This window comes from Mobula birostris, chromosome 31 (assembly GCF_030028105.1).
Source record: "Mobula birostris isolate sMobBir1 chromosome 31, sMobBir1.hap1, whole genome shotgun sequence".
Classification (NCBI taxonomy): Eukaryota; Metazoa; Chordata; class Chondrichthyes; order Myliobatiformes; family Myliobatidae; genus Mobula; species Mobula birostris.
The window spans coordinates 34,143,429-34,157,748 of NC_092400.1; the positions used below are offsets into that span (position 1 = coordinate 34,143,429).

At 42.5% G+C, this 14,320-nt stretch overlaps 1 protein-coding gene across 1 annotated transcript in view; it reads left to right on the forward strand.

Annotated features, from left to right (window-relative positions):
* Positions 1 to 12,667, forward strand: part of slc6a4b (solute carrier family 6 member 4b) — a 70,938-nt gene extending 58,271 nt beyond the window's left edge. Inside the window, exons 12-13 of the mRNA XM_072247988.1 lie at positions 8,431 to 8,598; positions 12,587 to 12,667. Of these exons, the coding sequence (XP_072104089.1) occupies positions 8,431 to 8,598; positions 12,587 to 12,667 (249 nt within the window). The remainder of the gene's footprint in view (positions 1 to 8,430; positions 8,599 to 12,586) is intronic.
* The last annotated feature ends 1,653 nt before the right edge of the window (positions 12,668 to 14,320 follow it).

A 14,320-nucleotide genomic window follows, 5' to 3' on the forward strand; every position in this document is an offset into this window, starting at 1 on the left:
CCATCCGTACCAGGTTGATGTCGAGCTCGCAACTCGACCTTGCAAAAAAAATCACTGCCACCTCCAGTTTAAATTCCCACGTGGAATATTGTGGAGGATCAAATACCCACCCCAACCCACCCGCTCTATCCTTAACTCCCCTTCCACAATTCCCCCCAAAAAGAAGCACCTGAAAGGATTAGTGTTCATGAAAATGCCAAGAATCATTGGGAATGCTTCACACAGTGGAAAGAAATGGAAAGAAATTTAGCTGGAAACAGAGGAGTTATTGACGCGGTATTTCAGTCACAGATTGAGAAGGAAAATCAGAAGTGGCGTGATACCTTGATGAGAATCTGTCACTGCATAAAATTTCTTGCGACTCAGAACCTGGCTTTGCGAGGACACAGGGAGTCACTTCAGCTGGACAATGACTCCAATGTGGGAAATTTCCTTGGCTTACTGAAACTACTGGCCATCTTTGACCCTGTCATAAAAGAACACCTCACTCATTTGGAAAGTCATCCTGGATCCACGTCTTATCTTTCACCGGGTGTCCAGAATGAATTCATCCACATGATGGCATCTACTGTTCACCAGAGTTTACTGAGAAGCATTCGTAAAGCCAAGTACAATGGTCTCATGTTCGACTGAACTCCTGATCAGGCACACCGTGAGCAGATGTCAGAAGTAGTGAGGTATGTGGAAGTTGACTTTGAGAGGAAAACAGTCCGTGTTAGAGAGTCCTTCCTTGGTTTTATCCAGGTAAGCCAGAAGGCTGCTGACAGCTTGGTTGAAGACATCTTGAAACAGCTAGAGAAGGACGAGATGGAGCTACATGATTGTCGGTCACAGTGCTATGACAACACTGCTGTGATGGCTGGACACAGAAGTGGTGTTCATCAAAGAATAAGTGAGAAAAACAACCTGGCAGTGTTTGTGAATTGTGACAATCACTCACTCAACTTGGTGAGTGTACATGCAGCCGAGCAGGATACAATGATGGTCATGTTTTTTGGAACCATTGAAGCTCTCTACGTGTTTTTCTCTCGTTGAACACAGCGCTGGGAAAAACTCAAAAACACCGTGCCTGTGGTTGTTAAGTCGGAGTCTGTAACCAGGTGGAGTGCAAGGACAGAAGCAGTCAAGCCCGTCAACAAGTACCTTGAGGAGATACTTCAAGTTCTCCAGAACATGATAGACAATGAAAACGAGACCGGTGAAACAAGAAGTGACGCAAGGCAGCTGTACATGTTGAGTTACGATTTTCTGATTTTGCTAGGATTTTGGAACAAAGTACACATTTGCATTGACCGTATTCAAAAGAGGCTGCAGGGTCCTAGCAAGAACTTCCACGATGCCACCCTGGATTTGAAAGCCCTCTGAGATCATTTTTATGATGAAAGAGAAGTGTTGGTCAGTGAGTCACTCGAAGAAGGATTCGGTCTCTATCAAGAATGGAATATTGAAGTTGAAAGACGTCAGAGATGAAAGAAACGAATAGCTGATGAGAACTCGAGAGACGCTGGGTTAACAGCTAAGGGGGAAATGGAAAGAGTCATGAAGGGAACACTCGACCGTCTTCACAGAGAAATGGATGAAACGTTCGCTTGTTTGCACAACACTGATGCCAAGTTTGGGTTCCTTTTCGATGTCGAGGGACTGACGGTAACGACCCAAAGAAGAAGTGCAAAAATTTGGGTGAATTGTACAGCTCTGATGTTGATGGACAGCAGCTATATGATGAAAATTTTGGATTGCAGAATGTTGCTATCAAAGTGGGTCAACAGGAAAATATCAAGACCTGAAGAGCTTCTTGAATTTATTATTCAGTATGGAGATGAGAGCGTCTTCCCCAATCTTCGCATTGCTATTCAGATAATGCTAACCATCATAGTTTCCATCGCCAGCTGTGAAAGATCATTCAGCAAGTTAAAACTAATACTTTTGTATTTGAGAGCCTCCATGGGTCAAGGCAGACTCTGTGATCTTGCTCTGCTGAGTGTAGAAAGAGAAGAAACTGATAAAACTGACTTTGATCACATCATAGACCAATTTGCATCAGTGAAAGCAAGGAAGGTGCAGTTCTAATTTTCATGTAGTGCCATAATTTGTTAATTAAAAGATTAACGAGTTGACTTGTATTTTTGAGCTGACATTATGGTAAAGTTATCTAAAAGATGGGTGTCAGATGTTTGGACGGGGCACAATTTCAGTGCTTGCCATAGGCGCTATTTTCCGTAGATACGCCCCGGCCATCAGAACCACGTCCTGCAGTCCCAGAGTCAACTTCTGCAAATCACAGAGGAGGGCCCCGAACCTGAGGTTGTTTCACAGCCATGAGTCTCACCTGCCAAGCATTGACTCTTCCACCGCCCTGTCGGGCAAGACAGAATCACACATTTTGTAAGAAATCCTCCACAGCGATTAAATCTTTAAGCCTGAATGGGACAATTTAAGATTTACTATGCTGTGGATGTTTGTATATAGTCCTTGTATTATATAGTGTACTGCATGCGTATGTATGTATGTGTGTGTATGTACATGTGTGTGCACGCGTGTGTGCGTATATGTGTGTATACACACACACACACAGAGTACACACACTAATAGAAAACAATATCTTACATGTTTGGGTTGAGATACATTCTATATTGAGTTGGAGTTTATAGCTAAGCAGGGAGGAGTGTTGTGTATTTAATATTTTAATAATATTGTAACTATACTGTTTGATTAAGCATTCTCAGTTTAAATGATTCATTACAGATTATACTTAATAGTATGTGAATGGCATAAGACAGCACACCACCTCATTATACATGTGCATCTTGTTAGAAGTAAAAATGAAACTAGACATGCATTCCTGACTTTGTGATTAGTTTTCAATTAGTTTTGTGTTCTGGAGTTACAAGTTAGAACAACAAAGTCCATCAATACAGTTTTATCCTAGAGACACAAGAGAACTGCAGATTCTGGAATTCTGGAGTATCACTCAAAATGCTGGAGGAATTTAGCAGGTCAGGCAGCACCGATTGACGAAAATGAACAATTAATGTTACAGGACTCATGTTGAGGGGTCTTACATCTGAAATGTTGACTGTTCATTTTCTTCCAAAGATGCTGCTGGATCTGCAGATCTCCTCCAGCACTTTGTGCTATTACCAATTTAAAATATCTAAGGTTACAGGATAAGTCAAGAGAGAAGCTTACTTGAAGAGCTAATACCTGTACTGCAGGCTGCTGGTTTCAGTCAGTATCAGTATTAAATTGTTACAAAGTAGGCATTGCTGTTCAAAGCATGGTGACAGAACATGTAACCCCAGGCTTGGCTGACGGTATTAGTCTAGGGGAAGACACTCTCTGGCCCGCCAAACTTGTGAAATCTCGTTTGTGCAGATGCTGCGTGATGTTTTCCCGTTACAAATCAGTACCACGAAATAACAAACAGTGCACCATACGCAATCAAACGATTTAGCTTTATAATTAATTTGACTGGAGGGTTAGTAAAGGAAACAAAAAGGGCCCATTTTAATGAAACAGTCTAAAGCGCATGTTGAAGCTCACGATTTTCCTGTCTGTTTGTTCTCCATCGATTTCCCCCCGGACATCGTTGACTCCCGACCCCATTCTACGTCCACTCCATCCTGTAGTCTACAACCTCTCCATTCTGGCATCTTCTCTCTCCATCTCCTGCCGAACAAAAGCCTGCGAATCCCTCGCTCACAGGCACACAAGAAAGAATAACACCCCCCTCATTGGACGGTGCACATTCCAAAGCCCCCGTTACCTCTAGTCGTAACCCAAACACTGCTACTGCAGAGAAACCATTACATTAGCAGTGAAACCGTTCCCAGGGCCTTACAAACACAAACAACACAGCACAGGACCAGGCCCTTCAGCTCACAAAGTTGTGCTGAACCAGCTAAAAAGTAAATCAACCCCCCCCACCAAAACTAATCCCTCCTACCTATACAATGCCCATATCCCTCCATCTTCCTCACATTCATGTACATATCTCAACGTCTCTAAAATGTCTCTAATATATTTGCCTCTGCCACCATACAAGGCAGTGCATTTCAGGCATCCACCTCTCTCTGAGTAAAAATACCTACCCCTCACATCCCCTTTGAACCTACCCCCTTTCATCTTTAATGCACGCTGTCTGGTATTAGACATTTTCACCCTGGGAAACAGATTTTCCCTGTCTACTCTATCTGTGCCTCTCATAGTCTTACAAACCTCTATCAGATCTCCCCTCAGCCACCACCGCCCCAGAGTAAACAACCCAAGTTTATCCAGCCTCTCGTGATAGCACATGCCCTCTAAACCAGGTCCAGGTATATACTGCAGATACATAACTACTAGAAACCACTGCTATATTATATATAGTGCCTATAAAAAAGTATCAACCCCCCCCCACCCCAGAAATATTTATGTTTTATTGTTTTACAACATTGATTAACAGTGATTTAATTTGGCTTTTTTAACACTAATCAACAGAAAAAGACTCTTTCGTGTCAAAGTGAAAACAGATCTCTACAAAGTGATCTAAATTAGTTACAAATATAAAACACAAAATAATTGATTGCATCAGTATCCATCCCCACCTTTAAAATGAGACACCAAATCATTACTGGTGCAGCCAATTGGTTTTGGAAGTCACGTAATTAGTTAAATGGAGATCTGTGTGCAGTCAAGGTGTTTCAATTGATTGTAGTAAAAATACACCTGTATCTGGAAGGTCATAGTCATACTTTATTGATCCCGGGGGAAATTGGTTTTCGTTACAGTTGCACCATAAATAATAAATAGTAATAGAACCATAAATGGTTAAATAGAACCATAAATGGTTAAATAGTAATATGTAAATTATGCCAGGAAATAAGTCCAGGACCAGCCTATTGGCTCAGGGTGTCTGACCCTCCAAGGGAGGAGTTGTAAAGTTTGATGGCTACAGGCAGGAATGACTTCCTATGACGCTCTGTGTTGCATCTCGGTGGAATGAGTCTCTGGCTGAATGTACTCCTGTGCCCACCCAGTACATTATGTAGTGGATGGGAGACATTGACCAAGATGGCATGCAACTTAGACAGCATCCTCTTTTCAGACACCACCGTCAGAGAGTCCAGTTCCATCCCCACAACATCACTGGCCTTACGAATGAGTTTGTTGATTCTGTTGGTGTCTGCTACCCTCAGCCTGCTGCCCCAGCATACAACAGCAAACACGATAGTACTGGCCACCACAGACTTGTAGAACATCCTCAGCATCGCCTGGCAGATGTTAAAGGACCTCAGTCTCCTCAGGAACTAGAGACGGCTCTGACGCTTCTTGTAGACAGCCTCAGTGTTCTTTGACCAGTCCAGTTTATTGTCAATTTCGTATCCCCAGGTATTTGTAATCCTCCACCATGTCCACACTGACCCCCTGGATGGAAACAGGGGTCACCGGTACCTTAGCTCTCCTCAGGTCTACCACCAGCTCCTTAGTCTTTTTCACATTAAGCTGCAGATAATTCTGCTCACACCATGTGACAAAGTTTCCTACCATAGCCCTGTACTCAGCCTCATCTCCCTTGCTGATGCATCCAACTATGGCAGAGTCATCAGAAAACTTCTGAAGATGACAAGACTCTGTGCAGTAGTTGAAGTCCGAGGTGTAAATGGTGAAGAGAAAGGGAGACAAGACAGTCTCCTGTGGAGCCCCAGTGCTGCTGATCACTCTGTCGGACACACAGTGTTGCAAGCACACGTACTGTGGTCTGCCAGTCAGGTAATCAAGAATCCATGATACCAGGGAAGCATCCACCTGCATCGCTGTCAGCTTCTCCCCCAGCACAGCAGGGCGGATGGTGTTGAACGCACTGGAGAAGTCAAAAAACATGGCCCTCACCCTCCAGCTGCTGGATAGTCAGTATCCTGGCAGAAACTACACCATGAAGACAAAAGAGCACTCCAAACAACTCTGCAAAAAGGTTATTGAAAAGCACAAGTCAGGAGATGGATACAAGAAATTTTCCAAGTCACTGAGGGTAAAATGAATGCAGCAAAATACAGGGAATCCTGGAGGAAAATCTGATGCAGTCTGCAAAAGAATTGTGACCTGGGAGAAGATTTGTTTTCCAGAATGACAATGACCCCAAGCATAAAGCCAAAGCTACACAGGAATGGCTTAAAAGCAGCAAAGTTAAAGTCCTGGAGTGGGCAAGTCCAGACCTCAATCCATTTGAGAACTTGCAGCTGGATTTGAAAAGGGCTGTTCCCTCATGATCCCCAACAATCTGTTGCGAAACGTCAAACGTGTGTACTTGTGTGGTTGTTAGATACGACACTGTCTAGAGCAAACAGTTATTAAACAGTGTCAGTTTCATGTGCTTGTGTTCAAAAGTCAGTAATTTTTGTCACTGATAGTTGGCGAGAAAAAACAGTTTCCCACAACCGTTTTACTCACTGTGGTTTCAAGCATTCAAGTTTGGAGACTTTGCTCCTATATCTTAAGTCTTATGGTGTCATGGAGATGCTAGACACGGCCGGGAGTGAAAATGAAAATAATTTCACTACTTCAGCAAGTTGCGAACTACAAATTTGAAGGTATCGAAAATCATCTTGAATGTTACAATGAAAATGAAGATTTGGAGGATGCAGTCATTGAAAGCATTGTATGAAGGCAGTCCATTATCTACACAAGGTGTCTGCACTGATTTTGTTCACTTACAGTCAACTGGGCAACATATGCTGAAGTCCTCTGACAATAACTATATTAGATTATGAGAACACTCAGTCCTCGTTTATTTCATTCAGAAATGCATACATGCATTAAGAAATGATACAATGTTTCTCTGGAGTGATATCACAGAAAACAGGACAAACCAAAGACTAACACTGACAGAACCACATAATTATAACATATAGTTACAGCAGTGCAAAGCAATACCATAATTTGATGAAGAACAGACCATGGGCACGGTAAATAAAGTCTCAAAGTCCCCGAGTCGATTGACTCCCGAGTCCCCGATAGCAGGTGGCAAAAAGGGAGAAACTCCCTGCCATAAACCTCCAGGCACCATCAACCTGCTGATGCCTTGGAAGAACCCGACCACAGCCGACACTGAGTCTGTCTGTCCGAAAACTTCGAGCCTCCGACCAGCCCCTCTGATACAACCTCCCGAGCGCCATCGACCTCTCCCCTGCCGCCGAAACAAGCAAAGCCGAGGATTTGGGATCTTCTGCTCCGGAGATTCCGGTTACCACACAGTAGCAGCGCCAGCGAAGCGGGCATTTCAGAAGTTTTCCAGATGTTCCTCTGTACTCTCACGTCTGTCTCCATGAAATCAGAATTGTGCACGGTGCCCTACTTGACAGATTACAGATATCATTCACCGGAGAGGCTGCGCGCGCTGCGTCGCGCCGCCATCTTCTCCTCCAATTAAGGGTTTTCTTGTTTTAGAACTAATATATACTTTTATAGTTCTGTAGTAGTATTGATAGTATTCTAATTTATTCTGTATTTTATTTAAATACATAACTTGTTACTCAGTTAAATGGTAGTTTATCCTTTTTTATTTTTTAAATTATTTTCATGAAACTTTGGTTAATTGGGACAGAGAGTCAATTGGGCCGAAGTGTGCTGGTCCTGGATGTGTCACAATTAACAGGGGATCTATTGTACTTCCATCTCAGTTTCTTCCTATAAGGGATGAAAAACCCATTCTTTCCACCTTTCCAAAGAATCTCTTCACTGTAGGTCAGAAACCAGGGTATTGATACTGGGCTTGAAGCCACATTCAAAACCACACAGAGAATGAATAAACAATTTTGAAAATCAATTTTTTTTCATATTTAAATTATTGATGTGTTTCCGATTAAATTGATTTTCTAAGTCAACTATACTATTGTTTATAATCAAAATCTCAAAGAAATCAAGAAAACGATCAGCAACTCTGCACACAGTTGAGGGAAAGATGAGACACCAGACTATTTAAAAATCATTCTAGACAACTGGGCAGTGCCAGCAAGGTCGTGATGCATTACTCATACATGGTGGTCAGTTTTATACGTAAATTATTGCATCCCATGTCCTGATAGTATTTCAACTGTGACGTTAGAGAAGTTCAGGTAGGGAAAAGATTAAAACACATCCATGCACTACCTCAGAAGTAACTGTTCATTTTGAGCAGCAAGTAAAACTTCAACTCCACTCCAGTATGTATATTTTTTTAAAAAATACATTTATTGTCCAATGTCCAACTCCAATATATCCACAATGAGACACTCCACAGGAGAGTCCATTTAAAAGAGCAGTTACTGCCAGGTTAGGAACAGCAGATGATGTTCTTTGTCTGAAGGAGAAGTTGCTTAAAAAGATCTATAAAAGAATAAAATTATCTTGCTATTTACATGTATTTATTGATATAATCTGGATCTACCATGCCGATTTTCTATCTGATTTCAGTTCATTACAGTGAGCTCAATTGTGTACCAGCCCCCTCTCAGTCTGTTTGGCTATGATTATCCGAACTGGAGTATAACAGTGGGGTATGTGATTGGAGCTTCATCCTTTATATGGATCCCAATATACATGGTGTATAAACTGGTGTGGACACCGGGATCCCTTAAGCAGGTAAGAGGATCAAAGATAAGCTTCTAACTCACTTGCTGCCCTCGCTTTATACTGAGGCAAATATAGTCGTAGGGTCACAGAAAAGTGCAGCAGAGAAACTGGCCCTTCAGCCCACGTGGTCCATGCTGAGCCATTTGAACTCCCATTGGCCTCTATCAGGACCTTAGCCCTCCATACCCCTGCCATCCATGTGCCCATCCAAACATCTCTTAAACATTGAAATCGAGCTCACATGCACCACTTGCACTGGCTGCTCGTTCCACACTCTCATAACCCTCTGAGTAAAGAAGTTTAACCTCATGCTCCCATTAAACTTTTCACCTTTCACCCTTAACTCGTGACCTCTAGTTGTACTCCTACCCAACCTCAGTGGAAAAAGTCTGCCTGCATTTACTCTACCTATAATACATAATTTTGTAAACCTCTATCAAATCTCCTCTCAATCTTCCACATTCCAAGGAATAAAGTCCTATCCTATTCGATCTTTCCTTATAACCCAGGACTCCTAGACCCAGCAATATCCTTGTAAATTTTCTCTGTACTCCTTCAACAAGTTCCTGAAAGTTCTTATCACTGTTCTCTCATGTGAGCAAAATGCACAATCTCCAAGCTCACCTTGTTCAGACTGATAAAACTGAGACTTGTTTCGCTGTCTTCTAAGCTCCTTTCTCCCTCCGGATCTCAACATCATTGAACTTTCTTCAATCGGTCTTATCCGGTGTACACAAGCCAACTAAACTAACCTTAGAGTCAATCATTCATAAATTCACAAGTTACTCATACTTCTTCTGTGCTCTTAATTAGTGTGAGGATTTGAAGTCAAATATATTCTCTGCTCTACTGCAGTGGAAATAGTATGTATATAGAATATGTGTGATACCATGTATATAATATTTACAATGCAATGTGCAGACTGTAGAAGTTGATCAGAATTTCCACTACTTCTCCCATTTGAGTAACTTAAAATGTCTCTGTATATGAAATACATCATATCTGTTGAAGTAAGATACTTATTTGATTTGAGCTCCTATACTCTTCATAAATAAACAAAATTTAAAGTTTCCCCAATTTTTCCGATGCTGCATCAACGACTGCGTTGGTGTTGCTTCCTGCACCCGTGCTGAACTCGTCGACTTCATCCACTTTGCCTCTAACTTACACCCTGCCTTCAAGTTTAACTGAACCATTTCCGATACCTCCATCCCCTTTCTTGATCTCTCTGTCTCTGGAGATAGCTCATCTACTGATGTCTATTATAAACCAAATGACTCTCACAGCTACCTGGACTATACCTCCTCCTACCCTGTTACTTGTAAAAATGCCATCACCTTCTCTCAATTCCTCCGTCTCCATCGTATCTGCTCTCAGGATGAACCTTTTCATTCCAGATGTTCTCCTCCTTCAAAAAAAGGGGCTTCCCTTCCTCCATCATCAATGCTGCCCTCAGCTGCATCTCTTCCATTTTGCATACATCTGCCCTCACCCCATCCTCCCTCCACCACACCAGGGATAGGGTTCCTCTTGTCCTCACCTACCACCCATCAGCCTCCGTGTCCAGCGCATTGTTCTCTGTAATTTCCACCATCTCCAACGGGATCCAACAACCAAACATGTCTTCCCCCTGCCCCCCCGCCAACTTACTGCTGTCCACAGGGATCGCTCCCTACGTGATTCCCTTGTCCATTTGTCCCTCCCCACTCACTGATCTCCCTCCTGGCACTTATCCTTGCACCTCCTCCCTCACTACCATTCAGGGCCCCAAACAGTCCTTCCAGGTGAGGTGACACTTCACCTGTGAGTCTGTTGGGGTCATATACCGTGTCTGGTGCTCCTGGTGTGGCCTCCTGTATATCGGTGAGACCCAAAGTAGATTGGGAGACCATTTCGCTGAGCACCTATGCTCCGTCCGCCAGAAAAAGCAGGATCTCCCAGTGGCCACCCATTTTAATTCCACTTCCCATTCCCATTCCGACATGTCAGTTCATGGGTTCCTCCACTGAGGCCACACCCAGGTTGGAGGACCAACACTTTATATTCCATCTGGGTAGCCTCCAACCTGATGGCATGAACATCGATTTCTCAAACTTCCGGTAATGCCTCCCTTCACCATTCCCCATCCCCTTTTCCCTCTCTCACCTTATCTCCTTGCCTGCCCATTCCCCTTTTCTTCCTTCCATGGCCCTCAGTCCTCTCCTATCAGATTCCCCCTTCTCCAGCTCTGTATCTCTTTCACCAATCAACTTCCGAGCTCTTTACTTCACTCCCCCTGCTCTCAGATTCACCTATCACCTTGTGCTTCTCTCTCTCAGCCCCCACCTCAATCTTTCGCACACAACCTTTTCCTATTGGGATTGTACAGTGACAACCCAAATACCCTAAGGAAGATGTGTCCAATGTGCCCTGTTGGCACATGGCATGCAGTGTTGCCCTCGGTTCTTTAAACCCCCACCCATAATTAAAAGATACCTAATGATTATCCCTACTGCCAAATGAAGCAATGAGTGATTTTGTGGAACCCAAGAGTGAGATGTTTTCACAGGAAATGTCTTACACCACCTAGGCAGCAGCTAGATGTTCACAAGAATACATGACCTTGGATGATATGTTTTGAAATCCTCACAGACCTGGTGTACACATCAGTATTTGGACAGTAAACAGTAACAATAACAAATCATTTGTTCGTTATGTGCTGTGTTGTATGATGTGGGTGATCATGGTCTTTCCATGACCATGATTGTTCTTGGCAAATTTTTCTGCAGAAGTGGTTCACCATTGCTGCCTTCTGGGCAGTGTCTTTACAAGATGGGTGACCCCAGACATTATCAATACTCTCTAGACATTGTCTGCCTGGTGTCAGTGGTCACATAACCAGGACTTGTGATATGCACCAGCTGCTCGTACGACCGTCCACCACCTGCTCCCGTGGCTTCACATGACCCTGATCGGGTGTGGGGGGGAGGGGGACAAAGCAGGGGCTACACCTTGCCCAAGGGTGACCTGCAGGCTAGCGGAGGGAAAGAACACTTTACACCTCCTTTGGTAGAGACGTATCTCCACCCCGGCTCACACAGTGACAATACTAGATAGAAATGATTTTTCAATTAGTTTAAAAAGATTAACATTAATCATTTTGAACAGACCTTCTAACATTGCTCATTTATTTCAATGTCTCTGATATACTTTTATTAATAGTAAAACAATGAAAACATCCTTTTTCCTTAAAAAGTCCATAATTATTGTTACTAATTTATTAATAAATTATAATCTCTGTTCAAAATTACATTGGCACATGGGAGGATTTTTAGGGTGGTGGGGTGGAGATACAGAACATCTGTCCCAAAGGAGATGTTAGAAGCTCCTTCCCTCCACTGGCCTGCAGGTCACCCTTGGGCAAGGTGTAACACCTACTTAGCCCCCTACACCCCGATCAGGGTCATGTGAAGCCATGGGGCAGATGATGGATGGTTGTAAGGACAGCTGGTGCATATCACAAGTCCTGGTCATGCGGCCGCTGACACAAGACAATCTCTGAAGAGTATTGATAATGGCTGGGGTCACCCATCTTGTCAAAACACTGCCCAGAAAAAGGAAGTGGCAAACCACTTCTGTAGAAAAATTTGCCAAGAACAATCATGGTCATGGAAGGACGATGATCAGCCACATCATATGGCATGGCACATAATGAATGAACGAACAATAGCCAATTTAGGCATATGCTCTCAAAAGTGTTTGCCAGCCCTGCCCAAGATTGTAGAAGATTTTCAAGCCCAACACATGGCTTTCATAGCCCACAGGGAAACTATTCTACATTTACTCACGTTTTCAAAATTACTTATTCCACTGAAACTCTATCCCTATTACCAATGTCAGCTACTTGCATTGTATGATCCATTGTTCTGTACAAAGTTCTAATATTAACCTAAAGAAGCAAACCTTCTAGATACTTTACCACTTTTATTATATGTTAAATATTCTTTTCTCTACACAGCGCCTGGCAGTCTGCATTCGCCCAGAGAAGACGGTCAAAGACCAGAAGCCTGACTCCTTCTGCATGAATACCATTCCGTAATTCCCTGTACACATATATCAGAGCTTAGTGTTAGGATTTGTATGGAAATGTTTAAAAGTCCATTACAGGACTTGTGGGATTTGGAAATAGTGTTACTACCGTTAACGCTCCAGCTCCGGCAAGAACAAAAGAATAAACTGGATTGCGGAAATCTGGAGAAGGTTCAGAAAAGAATACAAGATATTTATAGATGCATTATCAGTAATTTACACAGCATGACCTTTCACCTTGTCCCTTTGTTATTCTTGTGGTGCAAAAAAGAATATTTTGCTATTTCAACTGAAAGTGTCATGAAAAATTTTCACTTGTAATCAAGTGTTCAAAATTTAAGATAGCTTTTGCCACCTGAACTTTTCTTCAAATCGAAGTATCCTTCCTCTCCAGAGATTTGAATATCACAGAATTTAAAGACCATGTTTTACTGTAGAAGGGCTTTTGGTGAGAAAACCTTCCGATACAAATAACACCAATTTTTTTCCCCCTCGTAAAAGGTTTATCTAAAATGAGTCCCTGAACTGGTCATGAGGTTGCAGGGAAGGCAGATGACTGATTGGTACTGTGAGTTCAGCAGACAGCTGGTGTTTCCTCTTTTGTTTCATTTTCAGATATCAATGTAAAGCTCACAGATGCTTTGTAACTTGGGTTCAACACAAGTCTTTCAGTTGGCAATACTTAGATTTGACATGAATGCACCAGGGGCCATTAATTTGGTGTTGTTAACTGCAGACAACCTCTTGTAGATCCAAACTGTCAGATGCAGACAGTGCAGTAATTCAAAATGTATTTAATGTTCAGAGTAAATGTATTATTAAAGTACATGTATGTAACCATATACAATCCTGAGAATTAGTTTCCTTGCGGGCTTTCTCAATAAATCCATAGAATAATAACCATGTTCAACCAGTGTGCAAAAGACAAAACACTGTGCATTTACAAAAAGAAAGAAATAATAATAAATAAATAAGCAATAAATATTGAGAAGATGAGATGAAGAGTCCTTGAAAGTAAGTTTGTAGGGACGTTTCATTGATGGGACAAGTGCAGTTATTGCCTTTGTTTCAAGATCGTGATGGTTGAAGAGTAGTAACTGTTCCTGAACCTGGTGGTGTGAGTCTTGAGGCTCCTGTACCTCCTCCCTGATGGCAGCAGTGAGAAGAGAGCATGACCTGAGTGGTGGGGGTCCCTGATGACTTCCCAAAAGATTCGGTCATGCAGTTTGTTACATAGGTCCATTGGAACTAGAAAGATTCCACGTTCAATTCCTGAACTGTGATGGGTTAACTGATTTCAGCTAGGGTAATGATAGAGGAACCAAATGAAGTCTTCTTCCCTACCCAAAGTTCACCACCTCTTTCTTCATGGGCTATTCATTAGCCCTTGGCAAAAGGACACACTTTGTTCTCAAATGAAGACCGAATCACCCTTGACTGTGACATGTGAGACTGAAAGCTTGGTCACTACAAACATAAGCGCACCCACACAAGAAAACCACAGGATAAATTTCTGAGAAGAATTGTGTGAAATGTATTGAAAAAAGCAGGGGAGCTAAGGTTTGTTTCTAGACTGAGTTCTATTCTCCCAATGATATTTCGCTCTTTCTATTGTAACTTCTACCAACCTTAAATCCTTACTCCTTTTAGATCATAAGAAATA